The following is a 22934-nucleotide window of genomic DNA, read 5'->3' on the forward strand; positions in this document are numbered from 1 at the left end:
GGAGTCTGGGAAGACTTGTTCCCTCTTACTAAGCATTTTTGTTCTATGTAGGTCCTCAACTGATTGGAAGAGATCCACCCACATTAGGGAAGTCAGCCTGCTTTATTTGGTCTATTTATTCAAAGATTAATCCCATATAGAATCATCCTTATAGACACACTCAGGATTATGTGTGACCAAATATATAGGCCCACTGTGGCCCAATCAAGTTGACACATAAAAATAACCATCACTCTGGTAAATTGGCTCATGGGATATTTTCAGACACCATGAGGGAAAACACATGTTAGATGGTATGACCAGGAGTTTCAAAGGCTTGATACAAAACCATTAGATGATATTATATCATGGATTATTGGTTTAATAGAGCGTTGATAGAGTTAATTCAATCCATTCCCCCCCCCATAGAAAGAAAAAAAGGGAGAAAAAAAGAAAAGGGAAGAAGAAAGAAAGGAAAAAAACCTTTTTAAAAATTGTTTTAAAACTCTTTCTACTTTGCAAATGTGATACTCCTGCTTATCTCAATTATGGCACTTTCACTTTGTTCTGAAGAAAAATGAAAAATTTATCAGGTAGAGAATTTGGTAATAATATTATACGGGCAAAAGAATGAATGATAATAGATCATTGAGGAACAACCAGCACTACAGTATTTCTGAGATGTAGGGTCAGTATGGAGAACAGACTGGATAAGGGTGCAGGGGCCAGTTCACAAGAGGCCTTGATGTGAGTAAAAGGAGCTTGGGAATTTATACAGAAAGCAATGAGGAATGGAAACTACCAATGTAATGTTTCAATATCTATCTTAGATGGCCCTTTTCAAAATGCCTACTAGAGTATGAGCCCTCTAAAATTGTTACCATATCTGAGTTGACTCTGTCTCCAGGACCAGGCACAGTGCTGGGAACACAGTAGGTATTCATTTTTGATGATTGCAGAAAATTGAGGTGACTAAACAGATACCCAGAGAGGGAAATGACTTGTTTAACATCACTCCAAAACCTGGTGAAAAAAATAGGCCTGACCCTGCCCATGTATGGCTAGATCTAAAGCCATAAACCTCTGTGTACCAAGCCACAATTTATTTAGGGTTTGTAGGTTTTTTTGTTTTATTTCTTTTAAATCATCTTCTATGACAGATCTCTCTCTGTAATAACAAACCTTTTGCTTCAAAAATCCCAGGGCATTCATGTCCAATCTCAGAAGCTCACTAGTGTGTGTGACCCCACCAGACCCAGCAATGTTCCAGTCAGATCTCTTCTTTAAGAAGCCCACTGCCATTATCAAATATTGAAGGATCACCTGCCATGGCATATTGAAAGATGACTAGGACACATTTACTGTACAAGTGTTAGACTGAACCTGAGCATCTGAAGGACATGAATCCAGTCTGATACCTTTCAGTATTCATAGTGCCTGGCATTCACTGACTCAAGGAAGTTGAATGATTGAGAAGGAACTTGAGGTGGTGAAGAAAAAGCACCCATATAAATCTTACAACAAAAGATAAAAGGATTCTGGTATCATTGGAGAAGGGCACAATTCAGAGTAGGGGAGAGTTCTTTGGGGACAAATTTCAAAGATTTCGTGAAAGGGGTGATAGCTTCTTGACTAATCCTTGAATGATAACTGGAACTGAGACCAAGATGAAAGTGCTAGGCACTTGCAGGTGGCAAGAGAATATGAGTAAAGGCTCCATCTTACTTAAGTAAAATGTCCACTCATTGTTTACCAAGCATCAGGCACTGTGAGAGTAACAGGGGTACCAAGCTGCCCTCCCCCAGAATTTACAACCCAGCAGGGAAAGAGACAGAGGAAACAGGTATGTGTGTGTTGGGGGGGGGGGCACAAGGGTCAACTGGAGAAGGGCAGTGATATAACATTAAAGGGAAGGTCTAGAGGAGACTATCTATTTGATTAGGTTGGATCAGGAATATTCAGGGATCTAAAATTTCAGATCACCTTTGTCTTTCATTTTCTACCAGCCACAAAAGGCATTTGATGTTGAAGGAAGGAGAATTAGCACTTACAGAGTTCCTGCTTTGTACCCATAAAAGTGCTTTACATGCAATATTCTTATTTAATATTCTAAGCCACTTTGAAGTAGGTCTGCATGTCCTCATTTTATAAATGAGAAAGGTAGGTTTAAACAACTGGTTAGTGGTGGGATCTTTGTGACGCCAAAGTCCTTGATTTTTTTCCACACATATTGTGCTGATGAGAGAGCATGTGCATTTTCTATTCTTCCTTATGTCCTGATGCTGGTTCTCTTTCCTTCCACACAGAATGCCTTTTGTTACTAATAGATTGTGTGTGTGTGTGTGTGTGTGTGTGTGTGTGTGTACATGTGTCTGCTCACGTTTTCCTGAATACAGGTACCAACTGTGAGCTAAGGGAGATTTTGATTACTTCTTCCCAATTAATGCTCTATTCATTCTTGCTGTCTCCTTGTGATTAGAATTAATTGCTGCTGATTACACTGTGTGGAAGGAAAAAGATGGCCATCAGCAGTTCCGCTTGAGGGATCAAAACATTGTAATGCAAAATAAACTGGTTCCTGAGGACTTGAATTTAAAAATTTCTCTGTTGGGGAAAGATTAAGCATTCTGTGACCAAAATCAATATTCTATGACCCTATCTAGTCAGAAGGACAACCTGCCCCTATTCTGGTCAGCAATAAAGATAAAATGAAGTGAGGCAATATATTTGGAAAGCTAGTTGTGTATAAAATCTGTTCATGTAATGTTGCAAATCTCTTTTCCATCTGTAAAATTAGATTTAATGAGACAAACTTCAAGGTTTTTCTATTAGCCAAAATAGGATTGCAAGTAACAGAAACCCCAATTCAAACTGACTTAAGTCAGATGGGGAATTAAGTAGCTTCCCAAACTTTAGGTCCAAAGGAATATTGTTTGTAGGCATAGATGGATGGAAGGACTCAACACAGTCATCAGGAATTGGTGTCAAGATCTCCATCCTCAGCACCTCAAGTGTGTCCTGAGTTTGGCCCCATTCTCCTACAAGGTCTCCCCTTATCGACACAATATAACTGCAAGCAGCTCCTGGTAGATGCCCCATTCTCTCAGAATTAAGGGCTGTTAGTTTTCCATTGCTATTAACAAATACTTGAGATAATCAATTCATAAAGAGAAAAGATTAATTTTGGCTCATGTTTTTTGAGGTTCCAGTTCCTGATCAGTTGAACCCATTGCTTTTAGGCCTCTGGTGGAGTTGCTGGATGGCAATGGTGGTGGCAGGGGAGAGAGGGGGTACATTGTGGAACAACTTTGTTTAGCTCATAGCCAGGAAACAAAAAGAGAGAAGGAGGAAGGGGTTGGGGAATATGTCCAATGGCTTAAGAACCTCCCACCAGGCTCTACCTCTTAAAGGTTTCACTGCTTCCCAATTGTGCCATCCTAGTGATCAACCCTTTAACACTTGGGCTTTTGCAGGACATTCAAGTTACAAACTGTAATTAAGGAAAGTCCTGCTTCACAAGGCCCATAATTGAGTCTAATTGGGCCATATGCTGTACCTGACTCACAGCTCTAGCAAGAGAAATTTCAGTGAGCTGATTGGCCCAGATAAGGGTGACAGAGTCTGGGTGGAATCAGTTCTTCATGAAACACAGGAACTGAGATCGAGGGCTCAATATGGGAGGAGGGGGTATCATGAGAGAGGAATAGATTAAAAGCAGAAAAATATCAAGACAAATGTTCACTATGGGTACCATTCAGCACACACATTTTATTATTCTGTAATCATTGGGACAATAGTTTAGAAAAAAAAGAAGATTATTGAAGTTTAGGGAGTACATGAAGTCAGAAGGTATGGTTAGAGGCAAAATAGAGGACCAGTGATCTATTTTTGAGCATCTGCTTTGTTAAGATCCATGCTGAATGCTTTCACATTCATTTCATCATTCAAAATTCACAAAACTCTTGTTAGTAGCTAGGTTATTCCCACTTTATAGATAAAGACATTAAGGATTAGGAGGTGAACCACATATCTAAGGTTTATTTATTTGCTTATTTATTTATTTATTCTTTCAACAACAATTATGTGGTGGTGTGTTTGGCTGTGAGAAAACAAGGATGAGGAAGAGGAAGGCTTTGTCCTCAAGGAATTTAACCAAGTCTTATGGGGCGAATGACAGTAAAGAGCACAGGAGATAATGGACACATACCTGGTGACTCCAGGGCATGCTTCCTTTTGTACCCTCTAAACACAGGTTCAGAATACTGTGCTCTGCATAGGTGGGCATTGTTCTGAAAGCCTGCTGTTCCAGAGGAGCTTGGTCCCTGGAGGGCAAGTATTACTCTTTTGGCTTCACCCTGTACTTACAGGTAACTAGTGGCCAAAGGAACCTGACCCTTTACCCAGGATTCGCTTGCATGGGATGAGGGGGTCACTTCCTCCACAAAACCTTTTCACTTCTGTAACCAATAGAAAATCACATCTCTGGCTCTTTGTATATGGCCATCAAATGATGGTATTCAGATCTCCCTTCTCTCATTAGACATTCCTTTTCCTGGGTCCATAGTTGTGATGAACTTTTCTTCCTTCCTGGGAGTGAAAGAGAAACAATTATGCCACTATGCCTTCTAGAGTTTGTGGTGTTTGTCTTCATATCCATCCCTGCTTCCCATAGAACTTTCTTTTCACTATCATATTCTACACTTACCATTTGGAGGTTAACTGTTTTTTCCCTCTGTGAAGACCAGAGATAACCTTGACCCAGAAAGAGGAAAGGGCCAAATTTATGTCCAAATGTCTATCATTAGCAGTATTCATTGTTTCATAAGACATATATTTAATACCTAGTATGCCAGGCACTCTGCTAGGTGTAGGGGAAATGTGATGACAAAAGTAGGCATAGTTTTTCACAATCACAGAACTTGATAGTCTAGTAGAAGAGATAGATATTTATCAAAAAGGACACATGCAAATGTAAAGTTATGGTCATGAGGGGACTATGAAGGAGTGCCAAGAAGTGTCAGGAGGGTATATGATGGAAGGCAATGACCTGGCCAAGAGATCACGAAAGGCTTGCTTGAGGAAATGACAGTTGAGCAGGGAATCTAAAGAATTAGTAGTAGTCACTTAGAGGCAGTGGGGAAGAGGGTCTGGGACAGTCTTCCAGGCAGAGGAAGCATGAAATAACACAGAGCTGGTTTAAGAAATCCTATTGCCCAAGGGATTGATGAGAGTATGAAATATAATCTGGCTCATTGTTGTATTGTTACTAAAATATATCAGGGGACACAAAACAGGCATGTTTTTTACATTGAATAAATCCTGATTTGCATTTATCAGAGATAGGGAGACAGACAGACAGACAGGCCATCTTGACTGTCACAGGTATGGGAGAGTGAGAATGGACAGGAAAAAATTACAGAGAAAGCATTTTCTATCCTAAAGACTAGGTTAATATGTTGGTGCCATATGTTGGGGAATTTAAGCCCAGCCTCCTAACCATCCTGTGAGTGGGATCATTTTCAGCTTGGATTGACATGAAACCAGAATGTCCTCAAGAATATTAGGCACAAGGAAATTCCAATAATGATACTCACACCATCATCTCCTACTTTTCCTCCAACCCCCCCCCCCCCCCATTTTTCTGATCTTGTATATTGTTGGTTTGTTGATTGTCCATCTTCTCTATAGTAATGGGAGCTCCATGAGAGTAAGATCTTTTTGTGTGTGTGGTTGTGTCCCAGAAAATATAAAAGTGCCTGGTACATAGTATATTCTTAATTGACTAGATTATTTAATGAAAATTCATCTAATAAAAATTAAAAGACATCTGTCCTCTTAATTCAGCACAGGTGTTGCCTCCTCTACGAAGTCTTCCAGGGTCCCTCCAGTATTAAATTACACTTTCTGTGCCCCTACTTCCTTTACTTACTTCCCTCCACCATTAGAGTGATATCCTTGCATTTTTTACTTCTGTCTTTTCCAAGGCCTGCTCAAGAGCAGGGACTGATTTCTCATCTCCAAATCCACAGCAACTGGCACGGTGCCTTATAGAGCAGATGATCAATAAATATCAAGTAAATGAATGAATTTGTTCTCCAAAAGTTAATAAAGAATTAACTTTTGGGCAGACCTGAGTTGAAGTCCTAACCCTATCAGTCTTCTCAAACATGGGGGTAAGAAAATCTACCTAACTTGTGAGAAACAAATGAAACCAGCACAGTACCTAGAAGATAGTAAGTGGTCACAAATGTTAATTCAGTCCTCTAAATTTTAAATTCAAGAACAGTTCCAAAGAAAGTAGAGCAGGAAAGAAAATCATAAAATGTTAAAAAGTCAGGAAGACACTAAAGATTGGAATTTAAGACCAACACCACACCCTTCCTAGGACTGGGATCACTTCTGTTTTGCTTAAAATGGAACAAGGATGTCATAAAATGAGGATTAAATCAAGGAGGTGGCCAATAATGAGCTATTGTAATATTTCATTGGTGAAACTGAAGTAAACCCCAGTTCCTCCTTATTATCTAAATGGAGAAACTGAAGGCTGGTTGAGAGTCAGTGACCTACCCAAAGTCATACAGCAGTGGTGAAAGCTGAGGCTCCAACACAGGTCTGTTGACTCACAGGATATTGATCATTCCCCAGATGCCTGTGAGGGCTGCAGAGTCAGGCCTAATCATGAGGAAAGACACAGGAAAGGGGGATAGGCTTAGCTTAATGATCCAGGATCCATGGCTTGTCCCTTCAGCAAACCTTTTAGTGAGCCTCAGTTTCTGCACCCAGGGTTTGGTGTTCTCAAAGACTGACCCCCAATTCTCAGCCACAGAATGTCCAAGCCCCAACAGAGACCATCTTTACTAAATTGTTCTATGACCCCTGCAGCAGACTGGGGTCCCCAGACCCTTTGAAGTTAAGTTAATGTAGATTCACTTGGGGGAGCTATCATTCATTCCATTCCACATCTAGCTTGATCTCACTCTGCTGCACTGCTCTAATCCCAGACGAGTCAAAATATAAGAAAGGAATGGGTGAAAAATGACAAGAATGTTTATTTTCTGGAAGGTGATAGTGAACTCAACTAGTTCCACCCACAGACCAGAGATAATTAACATTTTGAAGGATATTGAAAAGTATAGGAAACTATGAATACTCTTCTCGGAAAAGACATGTATACACATAAAATTTTACCTGTAATATCACAGGGCACAGGAACACCCTGATGCCCCCAGGTAGAAACTCCTGACCTAGAGGCTTACAGCATATCTGAAAACTTTCAAAACAACAGCATACCAGTCCCTCCTCCAACTTTACAGATTGGAAAGCTGACACCTAAAGGACACTTGTCTTACACAAGGCCTTGAAGCCATCAGGAAACCAAGCTGAACCCAAAGCTAGGACCCATCAGTATTCCTCATGCTTATTATTCCTCTCTTCCCTCTCCTTTCCCTGCCACTCTAAGATGCTGCTGTGAAAATATTTACTTTAGTTTTTGGTCTTGTTTTTACTGTGCTTCAGTTGAAGCTTCTAAAAATATATTGGAGACAAGCAGGGGTTGAGCATCTCTCAGAGAAACAGAGCCCTTTTAGGCTGAGAGGCATCACAGTCCCAACAATAGCTGAGCTGTAGCCCAGCTGGGCAGCCACGGTCGACTTCAAGAGCCAATTTATAGAGCCTTGGTCAACTGTCAGTGGGGAAAAGGAGGCACTCCTGGGAAATGGCTGGTGATTGGAGTGGAAAAGGAGGTGGAGCCACAGTGCACAAGCTGGAGGGAGAGGATAATGGATCTCTGGAGTGAGAACTGGATCTCAGAGAGACAGATGACAGTAAAGATCAGTAACCCAGGGCATGTAGGAAAGGGAGAGGCATCTCTGAGAGTGAGATATGCTAGAGATGGAGAGAAGTCTCTTTGTACTACCAAAGTGATGGGAGGGGGTGAGATAGACATCTTTCGGGGTTAATATACTCTGTGATGTTCCATCCAGGGATTCTTTTTTCAGCTACGAAAGTCAAGGCCTCTTCCAGTCAAGCTTCTGCCTGCCTTCCCCATTTCATCTGCTGTACCTCTACCAGGTACTATGTAGCCCCTAAGTCATTGGTTTTCATCCAAGCGTGAGTTTGCCCCCCAGGAATGTTGAGTAATGTTTGAAGGTAGTTTTGGTTGTCACAGTAAGGTTGGTACTACTGACATCTGGTGGGAGAGGCCAGAGATACTGCTGAACACCCTACCAGATGTACAGGATGGCCTCCCACACAGAATTATCCAGCCCCAAATGTCATTCATTCCTGGACTGTAAGCAGCTCCAGACAGGACCATTTCTGCTTTATTGACTCTATATAGAGAGTATATGTGCCTATTGCATGGCATACGGCACACAGGAAGTATTTGATAAATTTCTGCTGAATGAATCAGTGAGTAACAAACAGTGAATGAATGATACCAATCCCCCAACTGGTCTGAGTTCCGAAACCCCCCACAAGATCATCCCACCCAGAATCCACACATTACACCTGAGATCAGATCTTCACCTGTTCTAACCCAGCCAGCCTCTAGCCTGACTTTCCTTCCAACCTACCGAGTAGAGTAGTAGGTACCACCTTCATGCCTGATAAGATTGACTCTCATCTGCTTGGCCAGAAAAGATATCCCCTGCTCCAGGGAAATCTTTCTCCTGGTTGGAGCCCAGAGAGTAAGAATTAGGACTAGAGATCATCTAGATCAACTCCAGGCAATTTACAATACAGAAAACTGAGGCACAGTGCATGGAAGCAATCTATAAGAACTTAACCCTGAGCATCCAAAAATACAGCATTTCAAAAATAATTTCTTCATCTCTCCTCCTGACTCTGTCCTTTTCTTTCTCCCTCTCTCATCTTGTTTTTTGTTTTGTTTTGCTCTTTCTCTCTGCTTCTGTTAACAAGCCTACCAAGTGCTGAATGTCTCTGGAGACAAATCTGAACTTGACACACTCTTGTGCTTGAAGAGCTCAAACTTTGTTGGAGATGACAGTTTCACAAATAATAATGATAATAAAAAAAGATATTGCATGCCAGAATTGTTCTGAGAGCTTTGGATATGTAGTTTCTAATCAGTCATAATCTTGTGAGGTGGGTAGAATTACCCATTTCAGAGATGAGGAAACTAAGGTTCAAAGGGGTTGCCTGCCCCAGGTCACACAGCTAGTGTGTGTAGACACAGGAGCCAAAATTCAAAAGGAGCCAAAATTCAAAACCATGGTTTCTAACTTGCACATTGTAAATAGATGCATGACATGATACAGTGTCAGGAGATAAGGCTTAGAGCATTTTATGGAAGGCTATGAAGACCAGATTTAAAGGGTTTAGATCTCACACTGTAGGTGACAGTGAATCAGATAGGGTTAAAGGTCAGAAAGTGACAAGATTAGCAATTATGAGGACATCATTCTCAGGGATACTGGGGAAAGACTGAAGGCCAGAAGACCAATTAGGAGGCTGAAGCAATAGTTCAGATAAGAGGTAAGGGCTGGAACGCCACTCTTGACACCACCAGCATCTTCATCCTTAGCTGTTAGCTAAGCAAATGCACTCTTAGCGAGCATGTCATAGGCTGAATCATGACCCCCAAAGACTTCCAGATCCTAATCCCTGGAACCTATAAATGTTACCTTTAACATGGAAACAGTCCATGCAGATGGAAATAGTCTCTGCAGACATTATTGGTCTTGTTGTGTGGTGTTGAGTTTAATTCCAAAAGGACTTCCTAGTGGTTTCCCTGTGGCTGCTTTGGCTTTGATTCGTGGTTTTGACACTAAATACTGTGTTGGAGACTGAGGGAGCTACTTTCTCCATAGGTCTTACAAGAGTGGGATCCCTCTGGTAGTTCCAGCAGTATGTTGTAGACACAGGTGTATTTGGGGGTGCACTCTTTGTGGTTAGTCTTCCAGTCTTGTCAACACTGTGCATTCTGAAATGGTGTGGGAGCCACCTATGTGTATGCTAAGGCCCCTGGGAGTGCAGTCTTCCTAACAGTTGTATTATTTCACTTTACTATTACTAAGGGGGTCAATGCCTGGGAGCAGAATTCCAGGCCCCTCAAGCCATGTCTACTTGGGGCTAGGTCATTAGTTGCCCCTATTCTTTAAATTGAAGTATCCACCACAGTTTGAGCAGATCAGGTCATAGTTGGAGAAAGGTATAAATCAACTGGGCTGGGGTTGTAGCTCAGCAGCAAAGCACACACTCAGTGTGTGCTTGAGGTGCCTGGCTTGATCCCCAGCACTGTTCAGAGAGGAGAAAACAAAAAGCAACAACCATACCATAAAAACAAATCAGATTCAGAAATTCAGTAAAAAAACAATGTAAAACAATGATACCTTATTTATGTTTGCGGTTCCCTGCTCCACTGGGCAGCTGGGGTTAGAGCTGCAAACTCTAGGCTTTGTACTTCTTAAAATTTGTGGTTCAGTTTTCCCATCATCTCTTTTCCAGACCTCTTCCTCTCTCTCAGAATATAGTTTCTCCTTTGTTCCCCTGACTCTTCTCACTTGCAGAGTTGCCCAAAAGATACTTCTGTTCTGCTATCTTGCCTTTGTTAAGGGTTTTGAGATAGGAGATTATTCAGGGTCAACCCTACATGCAGTCACATGCAGCCTTACAAAAGGGAGGCAGATGGAGATTTGATACATATGAGAGAGGGAGGAGGCAAAGGACCATGGAGACAGTGACTGCGGTGACATGGTCACTGCCAAGGAATGCCAGCAGCTAGCAGAAATGAACGATTTTCACCCTGCAGAGCCTCTGGAAGGAATGCAGCCTATTAACACCTTGATTTTGGCCCAGAGAAACTGACTTCCAACTTCTGGCCTCCAGAAGTGAGAAATACATATTGTTGTTTTAAATCGATTTTATAATTTGTTACAATGGCAATGGAAACCAATACAAGAGCCTCACATTTATTCCAAAGGCTTGAGTCATTTTTGGATGATTTGGATATCCTCCCCCTGATTCACATGTAGGCAGCCTGCTCCCTGAAATGAAACTCAGAAAATATGAGGAGGTCTCCCTGTCACTGTTCCTTTCTTGTCTCTGTCCTTCTCTACTTCTCCCTGTCTTTTTCACTCACACTGCATTTCCCTTTTTACTTTCTCTCCCATCTTATGCCTATATTTCTCTGCTTTATTTCCCTTTCTGTCTCATTTTCTGCCTTCCTCCCCCTCTTCCCTTCCTTCCTTATTGCTATCTCTATCTCTCTGTTTCCTTCCTTATTTTCTTCTCTCCCCCTATTGTCTATATTTCTCTCACTCTCTCAATTGGATTCTTCTCTTTCTGTCATTTTTCCCTATTTCTTTTTTTTTAAATCTTCGTCTTCCCCTCCCTCCATTTTGCTTCAGTTTTCAAGTCCAATCTCTAGCAGTCCCTCTAATTATTTTTTTCTCCTGATCTTCTTGCTTCATCCTGATGATTTTCTCTTTGTAGCTTCCTGTGTTTGCATCTCTTTCTCTTTTGGTCTCTGTCTCTGCTCATCTCTTTGCCTTTTGCTCCATCCTGCACTGTCTCCTAACCTCAGGGATGCCTGGGGACTTACTTGCCTGCAGTTGCAAAGACCTCTGCAATCACACCTCCACCCAGCACTTTGGAGAAGGATTCATCTGTTTAGTCATGCATCTGTCAGACATTGTGGGTGGATTGGTGAGAAAGGCAGAGACAAAAGATATTTCATTGTCAATTTTTTTTTTCTGACTTTACCAAGAGTCTCTTAGACAGGTGCCTCTTAACATTCCAGCAATGTTGTCAGCCTTACCAAAGAGAAATCGCTTTTTTTGGCCTACCCCTCTGCAGAATTAGTCTTTCCCCTTTAAGGATGATCATCTGTTGCTGGCAGGGATAGGAATGTGAACAAAGAAAGAATTCTAGGTGGAGGTTTCCAAATAGAGAGCAGGTAGGAGTTAAATTTTCTTATTTGGAGGCAGGATAATGGCAAGGAAAAACCATCACAAGACTCAGACTGTCTGTTTTGCTCTTCATTTTATCCCACCTCTTAGAACAGTGTCTGGCATATCGAAGGCACTTAACAAATATGTAAATGAAGAAATGAATGAATGAGCTCTTCAGTCCTCCTGTGCTAATACTTGATGTGCCTTATCAGACAAGTGACTTCTTATTTCATCAACAAAATGGGGATTTAATCAGAGCTGTCTATGGCACACACTGAGAGGAAAGAGGAAGTGAGATCTCCTGTCCTCAGAGTACAGTAGACCTCAGTGCAAAGTGAGCCAGGTGAGCTTACTAGTGGTTCTGGAAGAGCTGCGAGAAGTGAGAAGTGTGGAGAAGGCTGCAGAGATGTGGGACCATGGGAGTAGGAGCCCGGCAGGGAAGGGATGCTGCAGGCCACAGGGGAGGAGATGTGTGAAATTAGCCTTCTCTGGAGAACCTCTGGGAGTTGGAAACTGCCATATTCCTAGGAGGAGGTATTCCTGACTCCCACCAGGGAAGACTCATCTGAGGTTGATTTTTATCCCCAGTTTGGGGTTGGGTGGGACTTCATAAGCGCTCAATTTTTAAGTGACTGTCAAGACTCATGTTTCAGAAGAGGAGGTTCAATTCATCCTCTGCACTGGCCAACTCCTTGGCCTCCTCCAAGCCCACAGAAACCCTACCTTTTCAATAGACTGTTTCTGACCACCTTACTTAATGCTGTAATCTGCTCCCTGCCTCAGAGATCCCCTTATTCTGCTCTTTATCTTAACTTCATAGTGTTTGTCACTTTCTGGCATACTATATAATTTACAAATGTGCTAGGTTTACATTGGTCTCCCATAACTAGAATGTAAACTCCATGAAGAGGGGCTCTTTACCAGTTTTATGCACTATGTATCCCAAATCCCTAAAAGAATTTAGCACATTGTAGGTTCCCAATGTGTGTTTGTTGAATGAAAGACTGGAGATGCAACTTCTAAATTCATTATATTGAGGCCTTTGTTTGACTATGTCATGTTAAAAGGATTTGGGAGCCTACACATTTATTCTCCGACAGGTTAGGTCACATGGTGAGCCTGAGATAAAACCCTGTTGGTCTCTGCATTCCCACTTGTGTGCTCATCCAGTGTGCAAGATCTGAGGCCCTAGACAGAGGAATCTTCAGTCATCCGCCTCTGTCCTAGAGCCTTTGGGAAACTCTGAGGTAGTTCTCTGCGAGTGAGGAGCAGAAAGCTGAAGAGCTGAGTAAAATGTAACGCACCACACAGTTGTAAGGAATTGGAGCATGAATAATCTGAAAGAACTGGTGGTTCGGAAGCCATTTCCATTTTCTGATTTTTCTCCCGTTTCTGATTCAGCAGCTGGATGCTCAATGTCTCATAGACATTTAAACACAGCACGGCCTACACTGTACTCCTAACCCCTCCCCAAAGTTCTTCTTCCCATCTCCCACCTCCCAGGTGATTGTACCCCATCTTTCAGCTGCTTTAGCCAAATACTAATGAGATATCCTGCATTCCTTTACATTCCTCAGGCTCCACATTCAAACTGTCAGCAGGGCCTGTTAGCTCTTTTCCCAAAATACATCTCGCCATCCCTTCTGCTTCTGTGTGGTCCAGGTCTTCTTCTCTTCTCCCAGACCAGAGCAGTAGTTTCCTGGCTGCTCTGCCTGCTTCCACACTTGTCTTCTGATTTTTAGCATAGCAGTGATCTTTTAAATGTATGAATCAGACCATGTCAAACTCTTCGGTATCCTCCCATTCACTTAAAAGCCCAGACTCTCTTTGGTGGCCCAGAATAAGCCTTCTGCGATTTTGCCCTTGTCTGTCATTCCACATTATCCTCTTTTAGCACCTCTTTCCCCACAAAGGTGCTGCTGCACCCACTGTCTACTCTCAGTTTGCATAGCACTATTACAATTGCAATTATGTATTTGGGTTTTTTTTTTTTTACTATTTTGCTATAAGTCTCTGCTTCTAGACTTAATAATGATTGTCTTGGTTTGATTTGGTTTAGTTTTTAACCATAGTATACTCAGTCTCCCAAAAATTCTGAGCAATAGTAAATAATCACTCAATAAATACATATTGAGTAAAAGAATGATAGACTAGATCCATAGATATTCATGGGGTTTTATTGCCTACAGAATAGAAGTTTTAAAGTTCCTTAATTTGGTGGTCAAAGCCTTCACCAATCTATCCCCAGCCTAGTACCGAAGCCTCACCTTTCATTCTCCGCTTCAGTTACATGACCCTCAGCTTCTCTCTATCCTATGTCAGGTTATGGGACCCGGCCACCATTGAGCCTCTGCTCTTCTTTACCTCTCTCCTTTTAAGACTTGTCTTTCTCCTTCAAATATTTGTTATATGTCCATATCCGAGAGACCCTCCATAATTTCTCCATTTGGAACTCAGTCTCCCTCTATACATCCACAGAATTTTGTGCTTGAATATATGATCTCCAAGAAGAGATAGCATGTGCATACTGGGCTTCTTCTGTCACTTTCAAGTCATGGGACTCTGAGTTAATAATGTAAACTCTGATCTACAACTTTCTCATCTGTGAAATATGTGTTGAATCGGGCTTTGACCTTGCAGGGCTGTGGTGCAGATTGGTGGCAATAGCTATGTTGTACATAGTAAACACTAAAAAAATAGTATTTGCTTTTGTGAAGGTGATAGTACCCCAGTCTACTTGGTAATATAAAGTAGACTATGTGGGCTTTCTCCTCTATATTGTTCAGTGGGTTTGTCTAATTCTTCTTTATCTAACCCAAATCCCTTATGCTCTTCTTAGCAGTATACACATGGTAACAGCCCAACAAATGTTTGAATGAATGAATGAAAGTCATAGTATATATTCAAACCCTCATAACCTGTTGAAGAGTCCCATGAAATAGGAGGCTGGGGCTACTGTTTTATTTCAAAACAGTTTGGTGTGGCAGTTACTAGATCAGCCCAAGTTTCCAACAATCCCAGCTAAATCCTCCAGTTTTAATGCTTTAAGGCTCTTGGTCCTACCTTCTCCATGTGGCTGGACATTCCCTGCCATCTGTGAGAAACAGACCAATGGCCTACATAAGAATCTGAGAATGGTAAAATTTTCAAATTGCAGACTATCCTGAGAATTTTATTGATAATGAGTAGTTGGGAGTTTTTGCCTCAACTTTTTTCTCTTTTAAGACTGCAATATTTTGAAAAGAGTTCCAGCCAAAAGAATTTATTGCCTCTCCTTGCCTGGATCCTAAATTCCTGTTCAAAGGCAGCTTGTTTTAACTGAAAATGTTCAGTCTCTGCCCTCTTTCCAACCTAGGTCTGTTTCCTTGACTCATTCGGGGCCACTGTAGTAAATAATTTGGAAGTGAGGCTTTGAGATTTGAAGAATATGTAAAAGGACTCGAGGGGAAAAGGGAAAGGTATCCTCACACATGTGCCACCTTTAACACTGTCTTTTAAACAGCTTGTCCAAAACGACCAATACCTTGTAGTAGAGTTTTTACTGGAGCAGCCCAACTCCTTTCCCTTATAGAAGTTCAAGAGAGTTGGTAAACAATGATACCTTCTGTGCTTGCTCCAGGTCTAGCTGTCAGTATGAGTTGGGGATGAAGAGATCAGGCTTCTGTCTCTCCTGTTCATTCATTCAGTCAGCTGCATGTTACTTATCAACTAGGTGTAGTCACACACTTCATGCCAGCAACCAGTTAGGCAGGCATTATTATAGATGAGGAGACTGAGACTCAGAGAGATAGAAAAGCTGTGCAAGGTCTAGTTCTCTGTTCCTATGTTAGACTGTCTTCCTAAAACTTTGTAGCTTAAAACAATGCTAGCTATTCTTTCATGTTCTCTGTGGGTCGGAAATGTGGGCAGGTCTTAGTGGGTGGTTCTAATGTGGAATCTGAGGCAACCAAATGGTGGCTGAACCTGGTACAGCAGAGTGCTAGAGAAGTGTAGACTGACCAGGGATCTCTCCTATCTCACTTCACATATTCTCAGCACTTCAAGGAAGTTATACTCTTTGTGTGGAGGCTCTGGACTTCAGTTCAAGTATTCAAGCAAGCAGGGTGCATGGTACAAGGTACTTTGCCTCAAAAATCCCACAATGTCACTTCTACTTCTGCCATCCTCGTGAAGGTCACATTTATAGAATAACATGGGAGATGGGAGATGTTGTTTCAAACATCTTTGGAAAATACAATCTGCCACACACAGCACGTGGCAGAGCTAGGATTTGGATTAGACATGTCTGCTTCCAAGACTTTTGCTGCAACCTTCTAGTTCGGTGCACTGGGACCTCTGCTTTCTTCTGTGCCCTATAACTCTTTCTGTCAGCATACACATTCATGATTTGTTCTCCCCAAGCTGGGTTAGAGAAGCAAGCTTGTCTCTCTGGGCCTTGGCCGTGAGACAGCCTCCAGGGGTTGCTGGTCAGAGAGGCCATGCCCAATGCCAACTTGTGGACTTTTTAGAGAAGGGGACAGAGAAGGTCGGTCACATCCAAAGGAAGAAAGCAGGTGGCAGCCCCAGAGCACAGCGAGCCTGTGGTGCATCTCACTGTCATAAACAACGTGTCTGGTGTTTTTCCTTCTCCCACCAGGCGCTGGCCTGGGATGACTCAGGTTTTGACAGAAAAGGTGCCTTCAAGTCAGAAAGCAGCCCAGGGCAGTGGAAAACTCATGGTTCTGGAGTTAGAACTGCCTGGATTTGAATCCTGACTCTACTATTACCAGTTATAGGGCTTTGGACAAGTTCCTTAACCTACCTAACATTTATGAGGTACCCAGTCTTTGGGGAAACCACCTACCTTCTTTGAACAATGGGAAGTATAATAGGGTATTTCATTGGGTTGTTGTTAGGACTCAGTGAGTCAATATACATGAGCTTGCTCGACACAAGTTAAAGATTACATAAGCACTGGCTATTATTACATATACATTTAACAAATATGCATTTCACACTTATTGCCAGACAAGTATGTGGTCATTTAAGTGATCAGGTAAGATAAGACTTCTTTCACCACAGAACTTGCAGGCTAGAGGAGCTATTACAAAGAAGATACAGTTAAAGTACAGTAGAATGAGTGGTCTGGTCAGTAAGTAACTAGAAGAAAAGGCCATGGAAAAATCTAAAAGGGACCCTCTCCCAGTGAGGGCACCACGGAAGATGTACCCAGTGATGTGGCAACTGAACGGGGTCTGTAGGCTGAAAAGGAGCCCATGTCATAAGACATGTGAGCAGAAGAGTGGTCTGAGAAGATAGCACAAAGTTTGAAAGCAAAAGAAGTTCAGGATTGCTGGATTGTGAGGGGCAAATGGGTGAAAGTGGAAAACGGTAAGCATAGGGCTGAGAAAATAGTCAGGGACCCAACTATAAAGAGTCCTAAAAATCATGGCAGAAATTTAGACTCTGAAGGCAATTGGGAGCCATGGAAGGGTTTTACCTAGCTGAATGACATGGTCATATCTACATTTTAGATCAACCTTGTGGGCTACACTGTAGAAAAATGCCCTGAAAGAGGCAGTGCTGTAGCAGGAAACCCATTAGGATAGGATCACTGTACTCCAGGAGAGAGATGATTCTGGACTTCTTTGGAGGATGGAAAGGGTGGAAAACTTCAAGAGACTGGAGTTGTCTTAGGGGAAGGGTTGGTGAGAACCTACATATTCAGAGCTGAGGAATGAGGGAGAAGGAACAGCTAAGGGTTAAGGTGAGTAAACACTTAATTCCCATTTATGAGATAAGTGGTAGATGCTTTGGATGGATGGTGTCAGCTCAGAAGCTATGGAAGTGGGGACAAGAGCACCACTCACAGCCTTGGGATGAGGAGAGGAGTATCCTGGAAGGAAGAGAGGACGATCCTGGAAGGCTCTACTAAAGAGATATCACCTAATTGGAGAGTTTATGGTTATAAATTATCCAAGGAAAAGTTGGGAGATACTTAAAGCAGAGGAAATAGCATGTGTGAAAGCCGAACGATGTCAGATGTAATGCACAGGGCAGATACTCTGTGCTGTTGAAGAGTTGATTGCCATACTAATTCATATTAGGGTATTGATTATCAATATAGAACTTTCCTCTTCCCTGGGGAGTTAACACTTTAATAAACAGGTCCTAAATCCTTACCTTAAGGATTCATTATTGATAGAATTTCAAGGAGCAACAGGGATACTACTTAGAGTGAGAAGATTTTTCCACTGTATCCAAGGTTACCAAAGTTGATGACTGAGGGTCAGCAAGCCCTGATATATATATATATATATATATATATATATATATATATATATACACACAATAGAAGATCTCTTGCCCTTGGGTCTTGTCATCTGGCTTCATCCTAAGCCACCTGAGATTAAACCTCAGAAGCCCAGTGATTTCCAAAAGACTGCAGCATAGTTTAGAAGCTAAATGTGCACACAGACTTTGGGGGTAAGGTCACCTAGACCCTTAATGAAGGCCCTTCCTTCTCAGTTCTGTGATCTTAAGAAAATTACTTTACTTCTGTGCACTTCATTTCCTTGCTGTAGAATGGGGATTATGCCATTTAACATTTTGTGAGGATCCAAAAAGACAGTACATACCAAAACCAGAACAATGAGTGGTGTTGCTGTTTTTATTACTGTTGTCATTTTTACTACTAGGCCTCTTTTTACTCTGCTTCAGTCTCTTTTCAAAGTTGATCCTTAATGCACACAACTGCAGATATGAAGCTGGGGCGCAATGTGGCAAGAACATTTTTGGATTATTACCGGCTGAACTCCCTGGTTGAGAAGGTGGCTGTCCCCATGCCAAGGCTACGACGGTAAGTGGCAGTCTATCAACCTGGTCTCAAGTCCTACATCACTGGCTCTGTGTTCAGGGAAGCTTTCCTTAACCTCTTGTTGGTCCTAAGTTTCCCACCTGTACCACAGAAAAAGCAATCCAAGCCCTGCTACAGGGACTGCATGGATGAGAAGGGCATATTTCCTGAGCATGAAATACCATCTCCTTTAGTTTCTCCTCCAGAGTTCCAATCATCCCACCATGGCCTAGGGCAGGTCTCTTGACTTACTTGTTCAAGCTGAATGATATATCAGGGCCCATGTTCCACAATACAATGAGTCCTGCACTCTGAGATCACACAAAATCTTCATGACAGCATGCCCTAATGATACTCTATCTCAGACAGTATGTGGATGGTCTCATTTCTGCTCTTGCATGGGAATTTCCAGGGATTGGGCATTGCTGAGGAGATGAAATCAGTCATTGTTTTAAGTTAGCTGGAGTGTTTGCATATGCTGTTCATCTTCAAGGTTTTACACAGGAACTCTAATTATCTTATTTCTCCATCTGTAAGGTGGATACATACTTTTCAGATTATTGTGAGGTGTACATTAATGCACTCAGAGCAGGGTGGGTGTATAGATGTCCCATCAGTGAATGACAGTCTCCTTCTCTCAAGACTCAAAGGTTAGGCTAGAAAGTATACATTCCTGAAAAGTTCCAACTTGGGTCCCCTGAAGGGACCAACTTGCAGGTCCAGTGAGAGAGGGGTTGAGGGTAGGTAGGTGGTGAGTGCCCCTTGTCTAAGGGCTGGGCAGTAGCTTGAAGCACTGAGTATTCCCATGTTTGCTGGTGGAGAGCCCATGAGCATTTGGGCAGTAATTTCCAATGGCATCTGTGATGTGCTGGCATTGCCATACCTCTGGGTCTCCTCCTCTACTCCCCTAGTTGTCCAGATTTCTGGCACAACATGACAGTGTTCAACTCCCTACTCTTGCCAGATCATTCTTCCCCACTGTCCTTGCTCATGACCTTTCCCATGCATTTTGTTGCCTCAGAACCTTTATGCTGATACAACTTCCTCCCAATCCTATCATTAATAAAAACAATATAAATCACTGTTATTTATTGCATGAAATACTTTTTGTACATCATCTTATTTATTCCATGTAGAAATTATATTTCTCTTTTTACAAATGAGGAAATGGAGGCTCAGAAATGTGGAGAGGATTGCCTGAGGTCACAGAGCTTTTAGCAGAGTCAGGATTTGAATCTAGGCTCTTATGATTCCAAAGCCATTTGAATCCCACCTTAAGTGGAGGTTCATCAGGGTAGGCTCAAATTTCATCTCAGGGTCTTAGGAACTATTAGATCTTAGGAAGTTTCTTGGCCACTTAAAACTTTTCTGGACCAACCTCCTAAGCAAGAGGTAATAATAACAATCTCTGGTTGTTTGTTTTGAAGATTAGATACAAGCTTAATACAATGCCCAGTAGATAGTAGCTGTTTCAAAAGTGTTCTCCTCTAGTGTCTGGGTTGTGATCCCAGACTTCCAACCAGCTTGTAGTGGCCTATGACAAGTGTCCTGACTTCTCTGGTTTGGCTGGATGATGTCACAGGGCCCACATTCTGCAATGCAGTGAGTCCTACATCTCAGAGCCTCAGGTCCATGCAGTGTCTGCATGACAATGTGCTTTGATGATATCCTGTCTCAGATTGCTCATAAATCATTTGGAGCCCTTGTGCCCCCATCTTTGGTATGAGAAACTCCAGCAAGAAGATCATGTCTGATGCTTCTCTGTGATCCTGCAGTACTTACCCTGCATTGAGCATACATGTATGTATTCCCTCATTCACCTAGGAAAAAAGCCATACTTTATGCCAGGCCCTGGTGGGAGGGAGGTGCTGGAATAAGCTTTTGATTAAGGCCTGACTCTACCTTTGAAGAGCTCACCTCTAGAGGAAAGTGCTCAGCTCATTCTTGAAAGTCATTCTTGATTGGCTAAAGTTCTTAAAATTTTATAGCTTTATAAAACTCAAAAGAACTCTTAGAATCTCATTTACAAGTTACTTTGGGGATTATCTCTTTCAGGTCCTTTGTCAGCTGGAATAGAATTATCTTGATGCTTAACTTCTTTCTTGTTGTATGTTGCATTGTCACAGACCAGTGAAATAGTGCTGACATTTCGGGAGACCTTCGTGATCATCCATTCCATCTTCCTGACACAGATGAGGACATCAAGGGTTAGGGTGTAGAAGGAGCTGGTCGGGGGCACACTGTCAGAGCCAGGACTGGAGTCCAGGGCCTCACCCCTGCCTTGTGTGTTCAATCTCAATCAGGGAAGAGTTCTTCCAGATAGGGAGGGGAACTTCAAGGCTGGATCAAAAGGATGCAGGAGAGTTCTACAGGCTCTGCTTTCAACTGCACAGGACATCTCTTTGTTCTAAATCTTTAAAAATATTTAAAGAGCTCTTTCCTTATATGTCCGCAGCCTTGAGGACTTGAGGCAAATTCAACCCTCCTTTAAATTAGGGAAAGAAAATCCATTCCCTTTTTACCCACACTGCTGGTTCAACAGTCTGAACACCACTTCCTTCTAAATTAGTCAACAACTCTTTAAAAACGAATTCCCAGAAATATGAGGCTCTGAGCTCTAATTTGGGATTTGAATACTTCCCCTTTTTTGTATTATTTTCCAGCCAAGCATCAAATTGCTTAAGTGAAAGAGCAGTTCTGGTTTTAAAAGAAAATTACATGTTTTGACTCAAAGTTAATCTTTGTTTTCTTCCATCTCTATGGATAATTACAATATGTCACTTTCTACCAGCATGCTGGCGGGAGTCTGTTGGCATCCTTGGGTGCTGGGCCGCCCTTCAGAAAAGGACCCTGGGGAGGAGCAGCAATGTGGGTACAAGAGCTCAGGCTCAGCACTGATTATCAAAGCTGAGACCCCACATTTATTTTGACCACAGTGACACAGTCATAGAGCTAAAGCCCAAAGTGATCCATGAAAGGGGATAAAATTAGACTAGAAAAATGAGCAGGCCAACTACATTTCTGTGGAAAGACAGAACATGAATGTGGAGGTGGTCTGACCTCTGAGTATGAGCTGGGTTCAGGCCCTCCACAGGCTGGGAGCATTGGCTCCACAGTGAGGTCATGATGTATGTATGTGTGTGCACAAGGAACAATCACCTATTCAACATGCTGGTACCAGGGCTTGTGCTGAAGAATCATAGATAGCCCCAGCCCATCAGGGGCTCCAACTTATGAAGGATAAAGGTATTCACTTATGCAAATAACACAATACTGAACAGTGTATAATAAGTACTCCATCATGTATCAGATTATGTCCTCTCTCAAAACCTTCATGGATCCCCATAATCTTCAAGGTAATATTCCAACTCCTCTTCTTGCTATTCAAGACCCTGACCTATATTTTAATCTTCATTTCCTACCTTTTACCATACCCTGGCCCCTGTAAGCACCTGCTTTCTACTTCTTCATGTCCCCTGTGCATCAGCCTGAACAGTTAGTCATTTTTTTGCCTCCATGTCTTTGTTCATCCTTTTTCCTCCTCCTGAAATGTTCTCCATTGCACCTTCAGACAGTATACTCCTACTTATCTTTCACATCTTGATTCCCTGTCTCTGTTCTCCTCCTGAGACAGAACTGTCCTCTCTACTAAGCTCCTAGCTGCACTGGGTCCGTACTTCTATGGTTCTCTGCTGTCCTGGCCACTCTGAATGTAACTGGATATGCAATGGTAGAAATGAAGATGCCTCCAGACATCATCTTCTTCACCCCTTTACATTACAGAAAAGTGAGACCAAACCAGATTATATTTTCATACAACTTGGCAAGTATTTGGAGGCTGACAGGCACATTCTTCAGGGAGAAAGTAGGTTTTGAACTTGGTCTTAAAGGGCAAGAGAGTATTCCATGTTGAAAGAGAAAAAGAAGAGAGAGTATTCCATTAGGGGCTATAGGAAGGCAAGAAGCAGAACCTAACAAACACATTCTATGGCAACAACAAGGCCAGGATGTTCAGAAATGGTAAAGATAAGACCAAGTATTCATTTCCATTCATCACACACACCAGGCCTGTGCTTGGCTAGGGAATTATAGAGAAAAAGCAAACACATCAAATGTAGTCTCATGAGATAAACAGGTGATGATAGCCCACCTAGAAATGACAGGCTGAGGGATGGTATAATATACAAATAGCTATAGAAACCTGGGGA

The 22934-nt window shown here is 42.1% G+C and overlaps 1 protein-coding gene across 4 annotated transcripts in view; it reads left to right on the forward strand.

Moving 5' to 3' along the window:
- Agbl4 (AGBL carboxypeptidase 4) overlaps positions 1-22934 on the forward strand; it is a 1287504-nt gene that overhangs the window by 1251873 nt on the left and 12697 nt on the right. For all 4 annotated transcript variants that reach the window (XM_074080185.1, XM_074080183.1, XM_074080187.1 and 1 more), the window contains one exon: positions 18630-18729. In XM_074080185.1, the coding sequence (XP_073936286.1) occupies positions 18630-18729 (100 nt within the window). The remainder of the gene's footprint in view (positions 1-18629; positions 18730-22934) is intronic.

This window comes from Castor canadensis, chromosome 7 (genome assembly GCF_047511655.1).
Source record: "Castor canadensis chromosome 7, mCasCan1.hap1v2, whole genome shotgun sequence".
NCBI lineage: Eukaryota > Metazoa > Chordata > Mammalia > Rodentia > Castoridae > Castor > Castor canadensis.